The sequence below is a fragment of the Crassostrea angulata genome, chromosome 10, assembly GCF_025612915.1.
Source record: "Crassostrea angulata isolate pt1a10 chromosome 10, ASM2561291v2, whole genome shotgun sequence".
Lineage (NCBI taxonomy): Eukaryota > Metazoa > Mollusca > Bivalvia > Ostreida > Ostreidae > Magallana > Magallana angulata.
In genome coordinates, this window is record NC_069120.1 from 34,063,665 (window position 1) to 34,082,133 (window position 18,469).

The 18,469-nt window shown below is 33.9% G+C and overlaps 1 protein-coding gene across 5 annotated transcripts; it reads left to right on the plus strand.

Moving 5' to 3' along the window:
* Nucleotides 1-1,334: 1,334 nt before the first annotated feature.
* LOC128168065 (prostaglandin E2 receptor EP3 subtype-like) lies at nt 1,335-16,382 on the plus strand. Of its 5 annotated transcripts, XM_052834157.1 has the most exons (6): nt 1,404-1,488; nt 1,678-1,737; nt 2,328-2,388; nt 8,933-10,129; nt 11,538-12,307; nt 15,656-16,382. In XM_052834157.1, the coding sequence occupies exons 4-6, from the start codon at nt 9,299-9,301 to the stop codon at nt 15,687-15,689; spliced, it is 1,635 nt and encodes a 544-aa protein (XP_052690117.1). In that variant the 5' UTR covers nt 1,404-1,488; nt 1,678-1,737; nt 2,328-2,388; nt 8,933-9,298; the 3' UTR covers nt 15,690-16,382. The 5 variants fall into 5 exon arrangements, with proteins under 5 accessions (XP_052690116.1, XP_052690119.1, XP_052690117.1 ...); XM_052834156.1 differs by lacking the exon at nt 1,678-1,737 and having other exon boundaries at nt 1,335-1,488; XM_052834155.1 differs by lacking the exon at nt 1,404-1,488 and having other exon boundaries at nt 1,495-1,737.
* The last annotated feature ends 2,087 nt before the right edge of the window (nt 16,383-18,469 follow it).

Consider the following 18,469-nt stretch of genomic DNA (forward strand, 5'->3'; position numbering starts at 1 on the left):
AATGAAAAAATAATTGTTGTTGCTATTTCCACATTTTCAAATGATACGCGAATATCATACCTTATTTAAAAAAAAAAACTAACAGTCTGCTTACATGTATTTGAGAAAAATTTACGCTAACATTCTGTTCTGCATTGCCATATTTTTGAATGAATATTTTGAACAATCATGATTTGTCGACTTATTATGCAATTATTGTATGCCTTGATGGCCGTTGTCATTTTTATACTGTAATAGAAATTTGGTTTATTGGCAAACTATGATCTTAGTACGTGTAGTCCCCCCCCCACCCCCCCCCCTTTATATTGCAGCGCATTTCTCTTTTGTGTTTCAATTATTATCATTTTTTTTTTCAAAAACCTGCATGAAACTGTTTTTTGTACCGATACTTCATCTCTTTTTTTTTTTTTACTGAAACCAAGGGAAACAAAAACCAAACAGCAAATTAATCGAAACGTACTTTACCGCTGTTAGATTTCTGCTACCCGTAACTATAGCAGTAACTGCACTCACTGTCAGTTATAATTCTGGTCATAATGAGCGATTGCTTCTATTTATCATTATAACCATAATGATGGTATCGACTTGCTAGCTCCCACAGAAACTCGACCAAATCCCACCCTCCCAAATGCATGTTAAGGAATGGAAAAATCAATGCATTTGACCCAGGATTTGAGGTGAGTATTGATTGCATATAAATCACTGTAATTATTTCGAAACTTTAAAGTTCACCCCATTCTTTTATAATTAAAAAGCAGTTTCACTGTTAATGAGATTTTTAATATTTAGCTAAGCATATTCCATTATGTTGTTTGTGCGGAGAGATATTTTTCCTCAATTTTTGAACTCGTCGATGAATGAATGAGAAACACGTGGCTTTGTATCCACGGCAAAGTTTGTTTTACCTGCGTGATTCCAAAACAATTTACAAAGTGACTACCAGAAATTCATTAGTTTAAATTCCAGAAGTGTTTACAGACAATTTTCTCCGAAACATTATTTATCAAATGTATACATCTCAATGGCGCTGCTTTTTCATTTTCTGAAGAAAACTTCAGGGCAGCTGTTTACACTCGGAAAATATTAAATTTCGCCCGGAAAATGCTCAGTGATTATTCTCGATAAAGTGACAAAAGCTGTGAGGTTTGATTGAATTAGCCCGAATTTATTTGACCGTAGTGATGATGTACACTAACGAAGCAAATTTCCCCCGGGAATACGTCACAGAAAATATAAATCCGGAAAGAACTGAAAACCATCAGTCCCCGTTCACGACCATAACTTATCTATAAAAAAAATTATATACTGTGATATATATAACATCCTTACCATAACCCTACTTATATATGCATTTATAATATTGTCACGTGATCGTGGTGAGTAGTAAAGGCGGTGCATAAGAAACAATCACGCTTAACAACTTCCGCAGTGATATATACACCGGTCTCCTAATTCGATGCGTATTACCAGAAATCGATTGCGATCAAGGTAAGACCTTAGAAGCGTGCCACTTGTGTCGAATATTTTCTTTCCTTCTTCACTTTACTTTTTCTTCCACTGCTTTTCCTCTCAAGCAGTTGTCAGCAGCGGAACGCTGCAAAGCAAACATTAATATTGCTCACTTTGTGCGAGTCAAACAGTTATTGAATTTCCGGTGTTTTGTGCTTGTCGCCTTAGGTAGGCGATCTATGGAGGAATGTATTTGTGTATCAAAGTCTGGGTTTTATAACTAGACAGGTTTGTCCATTTTATTTTTTTCTTCTTCTTTCTGAAAAAAAAATGTTTTAGTTGACATGTATTTTATAATAACATTGATATTTTTCAGCTTAGTTAAGTAAAGTAAATAAATTAGAAGCCCCACTCCAATCTAATTTATTAGAAGCTATTAAATCTTCTTTTTTTTAATCAGATGTTTGTATGACGAATATTCCTTAAAAACACTCAAGATAAATAGCAAAATTACTGTTTTTCATGAACTGATATAAATTAACGCTTCATTCTAAAAGTAAATCGGCGACAGCAGATATTTATTGATTTTAGATGGTTAATGCAAGCGGAGTAGCCAATTTGTACCGAAGTCAAAGAAGAACGTCCTATCATATTTCTTTTCCATGATGTGCCACAAAAATTTGACATTTAGATAGAGTTAAATTTTCCTACGCAAAATAAAAGTTGTATTTGAACAATCTTAATACTTTTTATAAATGATGTAATTCTTAGTTACCAATGAACTTTTATCTCAGTCTTGCGTCGTGGGTTTACTTTCTATCATATGACAAGATTTATTGGGTTACAGCTGATATATAAGTTTTTGTTTTATTTAAAAGTGGAACTAGAAGTTATTTTGGAAAGACGACAGAGAACGGGGTAAACCGATACTAAGTTCAGGTAGGAGTCTTTTTAATTGTTGTACATATGTAAGATTTTTTAATAGATTAGGAAAAAGGAAATTTTGAAAATTTTGAAAGGTGTCATAAAATGCCAACGATCCTACAGAACTAAATAGAAGCTACAATTAAAATAAATCAAAATATAACTCAAACAATTGAATGTGTAAAATGAAATACTTTATATTTTAAATATCAAAGAAATCTAAACTGTAGACGACTCTATCGGTTCGCTCGAAGGACAACAGCCGTTTCAGAGCAACATTCGTCGGAATAAGGTTAATAAACGTTTTGTCTTGAGCCAGGATTAAATGACAAGTTAAACATCCAAAGCAATTTTTTATAATCCAGGAAAGTCGTAAAAACAATCGATTTTGACCCACTAAACAAGGGATCCCTCGTGGAGCCGGACTGTGTCAATGTTGGCATGCCACGTACACGCGGTACGGGTTGCGATCGACACTTATTTCCATAAAAACCAACAATTTTCCAAATGACGTCGCTTATGTTGCACATCACATGTTGAATCGAACTGCTATGTAAATTTTTCGTTAAAAAGAATCAATTTACTTAATGAAGTTTGAAGGAAGGAAAAGCAATTATATAAAATATAAGATGAAACACATATACCACTTTTTCCGTGTAAACTAATCGCATCTTTACAACCGTAGTGAATCTACAGTACCAACACCAAACTCAATTCAAAATCGTGTTCTTCTGAAACTTACCATCAAGTTATCTTTAAAATAAACATATGCCTGTTCGATGAGGTTTCTTAATTGTTCCTGTCGACATACAAGTGGTCGCTCCGACTTTTATGAAATCAAAACACCACCATTTTAGCAAGACTTCAATTCTCATAGTAGGATTCCGTACAGCCGTGAGATTGAATACCATTATGGGATTTGGACACATTCCTAAGATTGATGGCATAGCCATTTATATCATTGGGAAACATGATACAGTATAAGATAAAAAAGTTTTTCATTTTCACAAGAAAATTTAAGTACGCGTTGTGACTCTTTTGAGCATACTGTACATCTATTTTATTTCAAACGAATAAAAGCGATAAACTTCTACAGTTAATCTACATCGAACAACTCTAAAAAAATGTACATGCATTTATTCTACACACATTACAACTTATATAAAATCTTGCTCGAAAACAAGCCAAACACAGCATCTGAACGAAAAATATTATGCATGTAATTTTAATAGAAAATATAGCGAGCTTCTTTGCCAAAAGATGGTCGCAGATAAATGTTACACCAATGTTCTGTATTACATTCCTATAACATCATCTTCTATGAAATCGCTGTTATAGTACAATACACAATGATTCTATGTTTAGTTTCACTGCTTTACCTCGCTTGCATTGGAATTAACATTCTTTGAATTCTGTTTAATTATGAAAATACGCGTAAATTGTGATACTCTGCAATAACGCGCGCTTTCCCATTGAGCTAAAGAGTGTTGGGTGATTTAAAGTTACATAGTTGGTGTCAATTAAATGAATTTTCGTTATTTTCAGTGTCGAATTAATTGAAGTAATTCATTAAGAATCACATGAAGTAATACACACCCGAATACAACTTTACAGTTCGTGATTGCGATAATTGCATACAACGTTTTTTTTAAATAGTGATGCACATCAAAATCAATGACTTTTCTCAAAAATGATAAAAACGTAAATGTTTTGATAATATTAATCATAAAATTGAAAGCAATAGAAAAATATTTGCACCCTCTTCCCTCCTCTTGAGATGAAAATCAATTTGGCAAGATGTAAAACATCAAAAATCGAATTTGTTGAGGCTTATACAGATTGATGAAGGATACCTAAACTTACATGTGTATTTTTCCAAAGGAAAACAAAAACATGTGTTCCTTATTTCCTATTTAATCCTTCTCGGAAAGTTTGTTCATTGATGACACAATGTATCTCGTTTATTTCTGTCAAAATATCAGGCGACGCCAGTCAACTTTTCCCACTCGTATTTCCTGATGCCAGCTGGCGCTTCGAAACTTATTACGATGGTCTTATTCTGTTTCATATCCGGCTGTCTTGTAAATATTACATCTTTTCACCCACAGAAATTAACAAAAGTTCTCAGAGAGAGAGAGAGAGAGAGAGAGAGAGAGAGCGCGAGAGAGAGAGAGAGAGAAAGAGAGAATTTTATTTTTATTGTTTAATTCTCGTATACTCAAATATCCGGTAACATTTTAAACCCGCGCCAAATCTATTCCGGTGTTTGGTTAAGAGGTACTACTAGATTTTGCCCCTTTTTTTTGATAAAATCTCAGTGATGACACTGAAAATTAATGTAAGATCTGAAATCACTTTTCTATCGCGTACATGTATATATACAATGTATTCGATATCTCTCCGATTCATACCAAAAACAAAAACTGTAAAAAGTGCGAAAATTGGAGTCGCCGCAAACCTTACTTTATAATAGTAGTTATTTTCTTTATCAATAGATATTACACTGCAGAATTCTTCTCTTTTTTTTTTTAATCAAAGCAAATTAAACGAATTATTAGATATAATTGTTCCTTCCACAATATGAAATCGTTGATACATCGGTATTTAATAGGAATTATTCGTACAGCGCTGATACAATCCCCTGACGATGTAACTGAACTGAAAGATACTCGGCGAAAATCGGAAAATATTAGCAAATCAATCGAGTATCAATGTTGTTATCTAAATGGAACGACATTCCTGAAACCTTGTGGCTGTCATGAATCGCTCGATGGTGGCAACCGATCAAATTTCATTCGTAATCACAGAATTAACATTGAAATATTAAAAATATTTTGCCTAGCGATTAAAACACTTTGAAATTGAATTTTTTTTAAAAAAGGTATTAGCTTTCAATATTCTTTATTCGCCTAGCAGTAAAAATTAATCACTTTCTGTGTACATTGAGCTGTCAACATTAAACATTAACACCTATAGACGGTAAAATCAAGTTAATCATAATCATTTTTTCCTATCTAGATATTTGTTACGATTCTCATGAGCATCATGTTACATGACATTTATACCTAAAATCCTTATAATTTCATTGTTATTGATGGTGATGGAAAACTGAAAAAAAAATGGTGAGTAATAAAGATAATAAAGATGTGATTAACCTTAAAGCTTTTTTCTTGTAGCCAGTGTGTACTGGATCAAACAATCATCTCTCCTTCAAAATTTACGTCCAATGGCTTCATATATATTTTAAAAAAATAAATGTTGCATAGAATCGTACAAAACAGTAACAATGACGTAACCAAATATGGAGAATCATTGGGGGTCAAATATCATCTGGCCCTTCTATATGAATAAGGACACTTGATATACCTTTACTTAGTCTCTCTTTCTTTCTCTTTCTCTCTTGTTCTACTTCTGTCTACCGGTATATATCTCAACTACAGGCAGTCTTCTTTAATGCTGTTTCATACAAAATATAACGGTTGCGAACATTGCAGAGAAAACGGCATGTTTTGCGGGTTATATTTATTTATTTCTTTGATGAAATTTCCCCACATTTGTTACATCCGTTCAAAACGCAAAGAGGGTTTTTTGTATTACTCTGTCTGTGAAGCTATTGCTGTCTGTCGCTTATTCCCCAAGTGTCACTTGGCTTTTTCTCTTTAATTCGTTTGTAGGCCAAGCATATAAATGAGAGCGCGTCCCTTGTCCTTTACTACTGTTTCTGTGAGCAGGCAAATTGGTTTTGTTAGTATATAATTATATAGAATACAAAAGCTTTATTTTTACCTCTAAAAAACAAAGGAAAAGATATATTGTCACCGGAAGGAAGATTTTAGTGTTTTCTTCGTCAACTGACACATAAATCTCGAATTTATTTGTTTTTGTTTTTTGTTTAATTATAAAGTCACACTAAACTTCCTTTCAATTATAAAGTCACACTAAACTTCCTTTTAATTATACAGTCACACTAAACTTCCTTTTAACGTTTTTTTTTCTCGAAAAATTGAATTTCGTACTTTATATTGATTGAAATTTAGTTTGATATAACAGCTTCTAGTGTATGTGTTCTTATGGGATTTTGTCCCGGAATGTTTTATTTTCGCATCGAATGGCCCAGCATATGACAATCATCTATTGTTCTATTTTTCAATACGCCAAATGTTTAAGCCAACAACAAACTATAAAAAAAAATTATATATGATTCGGTAAAGTTTTTCTGTACTTCAAACGAAGTTTCTTTTCGATTTTGAAAAGATTAACAACATAGCAAAAAAGCAATGATATCCAAGAGAAAATTACATACGTACCTTATGTTACTGATAATCAGAATATTTTATTTTTTGGCAAAAATCTATGATTTATGAAGTGATGAACAAAAACTTCTAAAGAAATCATGGAAAATGATAATGGGAAAAACCCAGTCACTGAGTAAGGTAAACGTCTTACATAATTTGTAAAGATTGATATTTAAAATTATCGTTGAAAGCATGATAAGAAACATTTGTTCAATGGAGCCGTATCTCATGTAATTCATAAACCTGCCTGCGGTCCGGATGTTTTGAGGTTTTTTGTCATGGATCTTTTTTTATCCTTCACGCGGTTACTCAGTTAACGGATGATTAAAAATGACTTAAAATTTTTATTGATTCCGCCCCCTGTGTAATATTATTATACTTTTTGGAACTGGATTTTGGCTACAAAGCTATGCTTAACCGAGCTCACAGACCACAAGGGAAATATCAAGCCATTTCTCATCAGCTTCCTTATAATTCTATTTGACATTTCAAGCTTGCAGCGAAATGACAAATAGCATACATGCATCACAACATTGAGATTTAAATAAGGTCCCTTGTGGTCAAGTATAGCCAATCAATATGCCCACAATCGTTTCTTTCGAATCTGTTTTCTAAGCATTGTCCCCATGGGGTATCCCAAAGCTTACGGTTTCAAAAGCCTAGCTAGACAGCGGTCACTTATTTTAAACGAGATTGAATTGATGTTTATATATATTACCTAGAGAGGGATCACGTTCATGACATCTATAACAAACGAATTACAGCTCTGGTTTTGAACCAAAAATTAATGTTTTCCAGTGAAACGAAAACCCGTCCATAAAACGCAAACCCGTCCAAAACGTATTGTATGCTTAATGATGCTTGTGTACCGCCAAAAAAGCATGCAAGTCTTAATCTTACTGGGTTTTTTATTCAAAGAAACCTTACATCATTAACTTGTAATAAATTCAAACGAAGCTTGAAATATTGCTATGTTGCTGCTTAGTACATGCAGGTTAATTCGCCTGTCCATGAACTTTGTAACACTTACCGAAAAAAAGGCAATCATTATGGTTACTGCAAACATAAAATCAGTTATTGTGTTTTTTTTATTAACTCCCCTGGAGGACAACGTGATAATTCTGTTACTGAAAAAATCTTGTTCAACTCTTTTATTTATTCTCAAGCCAGGATGATAACTTTTTCTAAAGAAAGAGAATATCATACACTCGTTAATAATAGAAGTTATGTCATAAACCATTGCAATTCTTTCAGAATATAGTACATGTTCTTGTAATATGTACATGTAACACTGTGATGTTTCTTGTTTGTATACTTAAATTGGATTTCATCACCGACTTTTCAGGAACTGAGCTCAGCCATTATTCTATCGAGACGCAAAACTAGTTTATTTGTTTGATCAAATGGACATGTATACCATATTGTGATTTTTTATCTGTCATTTAAAAAATTGGGAGTTATTTAAAAAGCCGTATAATTTAAAGAATTGACAATGCTGAATATTATAAAATTGGTAACAATAGAAAGGATATACATATTACGAGAACGTCTATCGCTTTCTAAACGTTCAGAAACTGTTTTTTACTGGATTTCATACTTTAAGACTTATTGGTCCCATCATGTGATCATTATATAATCTCTAAGCGTGAATACCTCTTATTTTTCATTATCACATCGTTAAAGTGGCTGAATTTGAAAACCCGCAGTGCATTTGACGTAGAAATATTTCGAAACCTAAAGAAAACCCAGAGCAAAACGTAATTAAAATAATCAATGACAACTAACGCTGAATTTCTTTGCCATTGAAATACTTAGACGATTTAGTATCTAGTCAAGAGTAAGTCATTATCCTAACATATTTGCTGCTGTTTTTTTTTTTTTTTTTTTTTTTTTTGCTATTTTATTGTTGTTGGTTGTTAGTCATTTTTTGCCTTTAACCTTCACGTACTGAAAGAACGTAATATCTGAACTGACACTTGCCTCTTGACAACGCATTATAAAGCCCCGTTAATTCAAAGCTATTTTGTTAGTAATGTACGATACACCTTTGCGACCGTTCAGAGATCGCGTTAGAAAACCCGCGCGCTTTTAGAAAATAACTCAATATAGTTACTTCACCATAAAGCAATGAGTCCTCAGGTCATTAATCTGGCATTTAGCGAAGGCCAATCTTGGTCACATTAGAAATAAATTATTCCTACTGCACACCACCAGTATTGATTTTTGGGTCAAAACACGATACAATTTTTGATAAATTTTTGCAGGGATCATCTCAATTACAATGGAAAGGGAGGACTCAGGATAATGGACAATTCGCCTGCGATTCCCGTGGTAGCCCATAATTACCGAAGTGATGCCAGATGTTTTCCAGAATGATGTCAGTTGCATTTTGATGAGGTCATCATGGAACGTTGACTTCAGGGACCAATCACTTCCTAAAACAAATCGTTGCAATAACAACCTATATGACAACATGAACATTACAGCCATTATGTGTCCACATTAAGGGTATACCGAAACAAGGCGACCATCAACAAATAATCGCTCTGAATACTTCGTGTGAATCTACCAAGAGGGACAACGGTGCATAGTGACGACACACTTTGTTAACTCTTGTGAACATCTTTATAATGGGATCTATCAAAATGGAATCGGGGATCTGCAACAAAACAGCTACAAACAACTCCTCTCAACAGACGGAGGCCTGGGGAGCCACCATCGTGTCACCGGTTCTGATGTTTCTCACGGGGACTCTGGGAAATGCCCTGGCTTTGATTGTTCTCCGAAAGGGGCGATCTTCAAACAGCATCTTTTATACCTTGGTCGCCGGACTGGCCTGGACTGACCTCACCGGTATCATCATGACGTCACCAGCGACCCTCGCTGCCTATCTGAACGACAGAAAATGGTTCGGAGGTGACGAATTCTGCCGATTTAATGGATTTGTGATGGTTTGTTTTGGATTATCTACGCCTTTAATCGTCGGTTGTATGGCAATTGAACGATTCTTAGCCGTTCGATGCACTTTTAGCCACTCAAAGCTTTTCAACAAAGGTCGAGCTAGAGTGATGCTAATTGCAATCTGGTTATTTGTGTTAATCATTGGAATTTTGCCGCTGTTCGGATTCGGAAATTTTGTCGTGCAGTACCCGTGTACTTGGTGCTTCTTTGATTTTCACAGTAACGAACCTTTGTTAAACGGTTATGGATATCTTTACGCCTCGCTACACTTCGCTGTCCTGTCCGTAATGATCGTCTGCAACACTTACGTCATGTTCACCTTACTTCACGTCAGGTACTTGAAGAAGAGAGCAGAAAGCGTGCAAGGAGAGCTCGAACATCAAACATCGACCGCACTAGGATCGAATAAGAAACGAAAGCAACGAAATACAGAGTTACAAATGTTTGTCCTGATGTGTTTCTTAACAACAGCTTTTCTTGTGTGTTGGACCCCATTTATGGTAAGGGAAAAATTGAAACCAATTGCAATTCGTGTATTGATCACGTCGAAACATCATTAAGGGTGTAAATGTCATTGTAGACAATAAAATTGAAACGAGGTTAATATAGATAGACACATTGCATGGTATGATGTTTAATGGTGTATCCAATTACTCGATATTTTATGACAAACGAGAAGACCCAACCATACTAAATACCACCACATATATATTTTGGCCAACAAAAATAATCAAGAATCACTCCATGCCCAATGTAAGAGAAAACGAACAATTTTACAAGTTTGAAATGAAATCGTACCTTTGGGATTCAGCGTGCACGCATTTTACCTTGGCGAACATTCATTCCTTAATTTTTATTGTTCTGTTTCGACAGCAAGAGCTTAGCTAACTGCTAGAGAATTGTTCTTACTTTTATAGTCTACATGATATTGGTTTTCTGTATAGATAATAAATAACTTCGACGATAAAGATTCATCTATGCATTCTTTCAAAGACGCTTAGGATTAATCTTGTAAGTCCTCTAAACTTGATTTCCGATTTTTTCTTTGGTCTCCATCGTCCAAATTAATGTACAAACCACTATTAAAGCAATATACCAACATCTCTCTCTCTCTCTCTCTCTCTGTCTCTCTCTCTCTCTCTCTCTCTCTGTCTCTCTCTCTCTCTCTCTCTCTCTCTCTCTCTCTCTTGGGGCTAATGATTTTTTGCCCATCAAAAAAAAAAAAAACGAAGTTATTATGACATAAAGGAAAAGAAGAGATTGCTCTCTGCTTAGCACGAAAACTTAAAATATTCTGAATAATGTTTGGAGAGACTAATCAATTAAAGTTGCATAATGTTTCTTCTCTTCACTTTTCTAAAATTCCTTGAAATAATCATAAAAATAACAGGTTTGTAATTCCAATATTCTATCGTAGACTGGGTGGTAGGAATCTGAAACTCTAAAACTTCAAGTTAATTGCGCAGAATCGATGTACACTACATGAATATGCTTTTAACATGCATTTTGATGGTTTCATTTCAAATCAGAGCTGAAATTTTTGGATACTAGACATGTTTCTTCAATAGTTTGATTTATGTTGTAGTTGGATTGTATAATCTTTGAAAAGGAAATGCTAATATCCATAAAGGGAACTTTTAATTAGAACCATTTTAACAAAAGCTTGGACTTTCAGTGGGGCGTAGCTATTTATTCCTTACGTCAAAACACGTTAAAATGATTTCAAGCCAAATATGAACTGATTGCGTTGTCTTTAAATGACTCAAAAGCCAGACAAATTTTGTTGATTTGAAAGTGGCCGAGTGGCTAGCAATGAAATAGACAGGCCTACGTCCCATTCCTGTTTGACACAATTCCATGCTTTTGTTAAAATGGTTAATTGTATAAGTAATTGAAATATATTTTTAGGTACATATACTAATAACGATAACTAGTGGTGAGCCAGACTACCCCATGGATCTCACAACAGTGCGAATGGCAAGCTTCAACCAGACTCTGGATCCCTGGATTTACATCATACTACGGAGATCTCTATTCAAACGACTAAAGAGATTCTTACAGAGATGTTTCTGCTGGGAACAATCTCGACCGGATGTGTACAAAAGGTACGCGCATGACAATCACTTACGATGCTACAGAAAGCCTTGTTTTGCCGCTCCGCCATATCAAGTCGAGGGGCAGGTAACTCCTTCTGGACGGTGCGTTGTAAAGCTACAAAGAAGACCACGTAGCTTTAATAATGAAATCAAACAGGTGCACTCGCTCCCTGACGTCATGAAAGACACGTATTCAAAACCGCCAAATGACGTCGCATGTAACAACAAACCAGACGTAACTGGAAATCAAAATTTCCTTGACCCCCAGTTTCGTTCAAGTGCAAAAAGGTCCATTTCAACAAGAAAAGAGGCCTCAGAAAAGACACCTTTGAGAGAGGAGAGTTTGCTCTCAAACAATGCGAGTTCCCATGAAGACAGCGATTCTTCGATGTTGGAACTAAATGTTTTTTGCTCAGATGTTAAGTCGAGTTCCGATGATGAAGATACTGCGGACGTTTTTGCCACAAAATTTACAGATCTTTCAAGTGAGAGTCCGGATCCGGAAATACTGAGGAAACCGCAGCGCCGTAAATTGGCATCGGACGTTGCGTATTCACAGATGCGTCATGCATGCCCCAACAGGTGAGTTTTGTATAATGCTAATTGTATATTATACTCTGTCCCAAGATATTTTGGATTCACATTTGGCTTAATTGCTTGATATTTATAAATACCTCAGGATTCAAACGATGTTCATTCAAAAGTATGAAAAATTTCCAAGATTTCTCAGTCAAAACGCCCCTGTTAGCTTATCAGGTTTCAATACAATGCTAAAAAATGTGATGTCTACGGAGATTTTGTATTGCAGCAAGCCCGGATGATAACGTTAAAATATTGCGCGATGTATTCCGAGTGTATTCCGAATGGAGAAAAGATGTAAACATTCCCCATTATAAATCTCCGAAAGGAATCTGTTTTCGTTCCTGTGAATTTTTCCGAGTGAAAGATGATAATGTGTCAATGAAATTATCTTGGAAAATATCCCTTTCAACTATTTCAATTGCACTTCTTTCACAGGTAAGTGTATTTTTATTAAAAATCGTCCAAATGTGCTGCATAAATATCTTGGGACAGACTATAACTGAATGGTAGCCGTCCTCTGATTTTTAAACATAGGCGAACATTAATCATGAAGAAAGAAACGTTACAAAAATAGTCATAAAACATACACACGCACGAAAATTTTTTTTTGGAGATATATAAATCATGATTGAGCTTAGACTACTTACTACGGTTTCTTAACTGATTGATTTCACATGTAATTTATATAAAAATAAAGTTTCTGATAGAAAATAATACTATTGAAAATACCGGATATTTCTATTCGGAGGTTTTTTTTCTAAATCTCAAAGGCAATACCATTAAAATGCATTATAATTATTTAAAGGTTGGTATTATTTTAGAGCTTGCTTATAGTCAGTCCCAAGTGTCTGTAACCACCAATTTTTGCCTAAAAATATTTTATAAAGATAAAAACATTTGCGCCCAATGTGCATTTGTTCACTAAAATTAACGAAGAAGTCAGGTTTTTCTGTTATGAAAAGCCCCATCTATCCTTCGGGTTTCAATACACATCCAAAAAGGTCTTCGGGGATTGACATTAAAAAAAACCGGATGATAATTTAAAAATTGTGCGAAGAGTCCCGAGAATTTCACAATGGATAAAATGTTAGATTTCCCAATTGTAAATCTTTGTAAGAAACTAACTGTATTTTCATTACTGTGAATTTCTCTGGGCATTAAGAGGGAAAGTGTGAAAGTAAGAATCTTGGAATTTTTTTGTCATATATTGATTTCAATATCTTTTACTGACAGTATGTGCATTCATGAATTAAATCAACAAGATGTGCAAGATGCCCCGTATCCTGGGATAGACATTAGTATAAAATCGCTATTTTTAAATAAATGCCAAAAAATGTTATCCCCCCCCCCCAAAAAAAAATGAAATTAAAGTGACCTTTATACAGGTAGGTACTCTATCTCACGCACATACTGAATAAAGTAAAATATTTCAATTCCGGTTGTAACGCGGCATTTGATTGGATAGAAAAATTCAGTTAAATTTGTATATTAACCTGGTTTGCACGTCACAAGACACGTCACAATGCACCAACGTCAAAAACGTACTAATCCGCTTGACATTACGTTTGAATTTTGAACAGAATAATATCGTTTTTAAAAGTAAAACGGACTCAATTTGTACAGCATATTACAGAAAATTAAATTATAAGGAATGAACTCCATATCTACCGAAGTTATTCTCATATAACCTGGGTTGGAGCAGTTTACGCTCTTTTATAATCCGCTTCGCGGATTATAAAGCGTAAATTGCCCCAACCCAGGTTATACTCGTATAACTTGGGTAGACTTTGAGTTCATTTCTTAAATATTCGCCCCCTGTTTATTTCCACCCCTTTCGCCCTCATTATCAATAGGCGAATTTAAGACTGGGCAAATTCCAATGTCACAAACTATACATGTATATCTTTAACACAACCGATCTGTGCGAATTCAAGGTGGGGCAAAACTGTCTGCAAGTGTAGAAAAGTGATTAAAGTAGCACAGGGCGAAAGTAACCCTGTATACAGAATAAATTATTGGTTGCATTTTGTATAGGGAGACTGATGGACAATGCATGTTTAATCGAAGACTTAGATATGAACTTAGATATGAACTTAGATATGTACAAATGCATTGTTATATTGACCACCATTTTATGACTCTTTTGTCAGTAAAAGAATTATTAATGCGATATTTCACATTTCAAGTGGTCAAATTATACTTCACTGCAATTCAATTTCTGTCAATGCGACGTCAATTAAGCGCAGAACAATGGGATCTGTAAGGTTATAGACAGTTTTGTAGGGGGTTGACAAGGCCGTTTGCAGCTCTGAATAGTAGCAAAATGGATGATGAAAAAGAAGCCAATTATTCATTCTTACTTATTTTTATGAAAAATAAGTTGTTAATAGGAGGTTTCATCAGATTGTCCACCATTGTTACAGTAAATTATGTTGAAAGATACTCTCCAAGTATATTGAGAACGGATTGGTATGAATATTTATGGTTGATTTACAAGAACAAATTAACTAGCATAAATAACACCAGACTAGTGAAAGTACACATCTGTTTGATAATCGCGAGAAAAAAAAATGATATTGGTTTGAACCTACAATGTATTTGATTTGTTGACATTGACACACCTCAGCCTTCCGGAACGGAAATGTAAGTGATATATTGACGTAAAAAAATCAAAAAATTACATTACAATGAGTCAATATTGATATACAATTAATTTAGCGAATTGTGGATTTGGAAACAGTATGAAAATTGGTTTTTATTATTCCCAAAAGATGAGATCGTGATAAAAACAACGGCCAGAAATGATACCAAAAATTAAAAGGTTTTTGCATTAGATCAACAGATACAGCTTCAGTAAAAGTTCTTTCTGTTTATGCATGTACTATCATCAAAAATAATTTATCTTCTGAATCATTGTAAACTTTTAAACTACTGTGGATTCTTCAAATTCCAGGAATATCCACATTTGTGCTGTGATCAAAATGCAAGCTACGTGATTGCCCGTGTTACAGTATTCATAGACCCATTGTCCTCGAATTCACCTATCTTTAAAACTCGTGATTTCTACAAAATCCGTGAAAACTGATTACAACATAAAGCGACAAAGACACAATGTTAGATAATCTTTATTATTATATATGTATATATTATTAGAGCATTAGATATGCTTGTTTAACACACCAAATTAAACTCGTTGCATTTTCTAAGTTATAATGTACATGTACCTTTCACAGACACAGCTATCAAAAAGTTGCAATTTTAGTTTTTGTACAGAGGTTTGCATAAAATACCTCTGGATATGCATGTAAAGAAAATCATTTTCAATTTTCCTTTTTTATTTATTTTCAGCACAGTGAAACACAGATCACATTCCTTTACTTAGACGGTCCCTCTGCGAATTCGAAATTAACATTCATCAAAAGGAATATTGAACGATGTTACAAGAAGGAGCTTAAATTTTGCGAAAATCCGAATAATTTTGAATAGACATCCGGGATACCAGTATTACAACATTCGCCCACAGGAGGATTACGATTGGTTCTAGGCCTGACCATTCGTATATTTAAAAAAAAAAAATTTAAACTCTGTAAAAATCAGACTTATTTTTTACTCGAGTTTTTAGGAATTTTTACATTCACCAATTAAAAAAGCATTACAGTAGTAAACATTCTAATTTTAAAAAAACCCAGAAGACTAATTATTGTAGCCATGAGAATGTTGTACTTTGCGGTGAACAGTTATGCAAGCCGTATGTGACGTCACTAATCATATTTGATCGTTCCGAAGAGACATGCATAAAGTGATTAGTATTCTGATATGGGTTATGAAGCGCCAAATCTAATTATCTCAGCAACTGGAGGAATTCAGCATGGAATCAAAAGTCTGTTCACATTTCATTCCCCGGTTGGATCTACATGTATGTTGAAAATATCGCGTTTATTTGTTTTCTTACAAGATAAAAGTTGGGGCTTATACAAGTGCTTTAATTTATCAAATTGTATATTTTTTGTATAATTATCTATATACTTTGTTTTCAAGCATATCAGTGTCTTTTAATAATAAAAGAAATTTTATAAGATGGTGGGTTTTTTGTTTTTTTTGTTTTTTTGCCAAAAGACTTGTATTTTGCTTTATTGAAAGACTCTCATGCGCAAGGATTTAGTTCAACGTGAATTTTTGTAACGAGGGATTTCTCTGTGGTCGCTCTTTTTTATGGAACGGTTCATACATGTATGTTCAAATAATCTACGTAATGATACAACAGAATATCATAATTCCCTTTTAGGCTCGGACTTATTACGTGTACTTGTAAATCTGACCAAATTCAGTTTAACTTGGATTAGTACTCTGTCAGGTGCGCAAAGAAATCTTTTTTTTTTCAATCTTTGTGAGATTAGATCAATCAAATGCTGATAATAGTGTTACATGCAAGATTTATTTCATTAAAAAATAATTAAACAAATCAAGTCAGCACCCAACCCATTGGACATACAAGTCATATACATCTGTGTATTATATATACGAGACTATAGCATTTTTAGCATTTTAGACATTGACTTAAAAAAAAAAAACAATCAGTATTAATAAAAGATATCCATCGTTACATAAGATGCCCCGACATTGTTATGCGTAACATTTAGAAAGTCGTTTTAATTATATACTATAAATTACACGCACAGTCTTTGTGAAAGTTATTTTCATTTCCATTCGCCGTACATAATGTTTAATTGCTACATTCTGTCAATACTACCATAGACGTAGTAAGACTTATATTTGCATCATACGATGTTTTATATACATAACACAAATCTTTTGTGTCTTTTAATGAGATATCAAATATTAAAACAAAGCTAATCTAAAAAGTGAACCAGTCGATTGCAAACGATTTGATCGACAGCGGCCTGGAGTTAAACGACCAGAAAAGAAATGAATCGGACAGCAGACAGACAGTGGCATTATCTCCCGACATATGAACGTTGTTATACAGGAAATGAATCCGTCAAATATATTAATATCTCTGAACGTGATTTCAAGTTCGTCTTGTTAATTTCACGTGAAAATGAAAAGAATGAACGTAAACATAAAACACTCAATCTTCTTGTGTATTTCAAGTAAAATTTTGAAATTCATGATTTTTTTCTTTTCATGTGTATTTCATGTAATATTCATGTGAGTATATTTTCACGTAAATATCACGTGGTGTTTTTCTTCAATAGACACTCATGACAATGTGCAGTGGTTTTGAAAATAGCACTGGCATGTGAATTGACAAAATAATCTGAAGCATACGATCTTTCTTATTTATCCAATCAATGCGCAAATTACAGGTTATGATAACTTTTTGAGCTAAAAATTTTCATTGTCTACAATGCTTGATTTTAATAGGCAATTAAAAAAACTTGAACCTATTAGGCTATTTTGATTTCACAGGAGTAAAAAGAAAACGCAATAAGCAAAGCTTGCCATTTTTCTGTTTGCAAATAAATTGCTGAAATAAATAGAAAACTCCATATTTTAAACGAAATGCTTTAGGACAACACTAAAAACTATTCAAATGTCAGTGCATGTTCAACTGTTCAACACAATATGACAGCTTTTGCCCATTTATTTTACTGGTGAAAACAAAAACAAGGCACGGCTCTTGTTTACAGAGTTAAATCAATGCCAACATACGAGGTACCTGGAGAGAAACCACTCAAAATGACGCTTTCCATCCAGATTCTAGACATTTCGAAGAGATACATGTAGTTGATATAAAATGTCAAGTGGACATGCGGAGGTTAAAAGGGAAACGTTATATATACGACATTAACTTACTTTACGTTTAATGTTATCAGTCAGTCACCGAAATTTTTTCTTGTTAAGTATGATAGAGTTATCTCTCCTTGAATTGGCTATTCCTTTAGCTTAAGTTTGTTTTGCCTAACAAATAACCGAAACGAGTGGAAATCATGCAAAACTATTTTTGTTAATGAAAGACCTCACTAAATGTGCTTAAAATCTATTGAAGTCCAATTTTTATTTATTTTTTTTAATAAAACAACGAGCATATTTAAAAAAATTATTGTTTTTGATCCCCCACGAGATATATGTTCTATACTATCATAAGCAAGTTGAACCCACTGGATTTTCAAGAAACAATAAGGAATAAGGAATCATTCT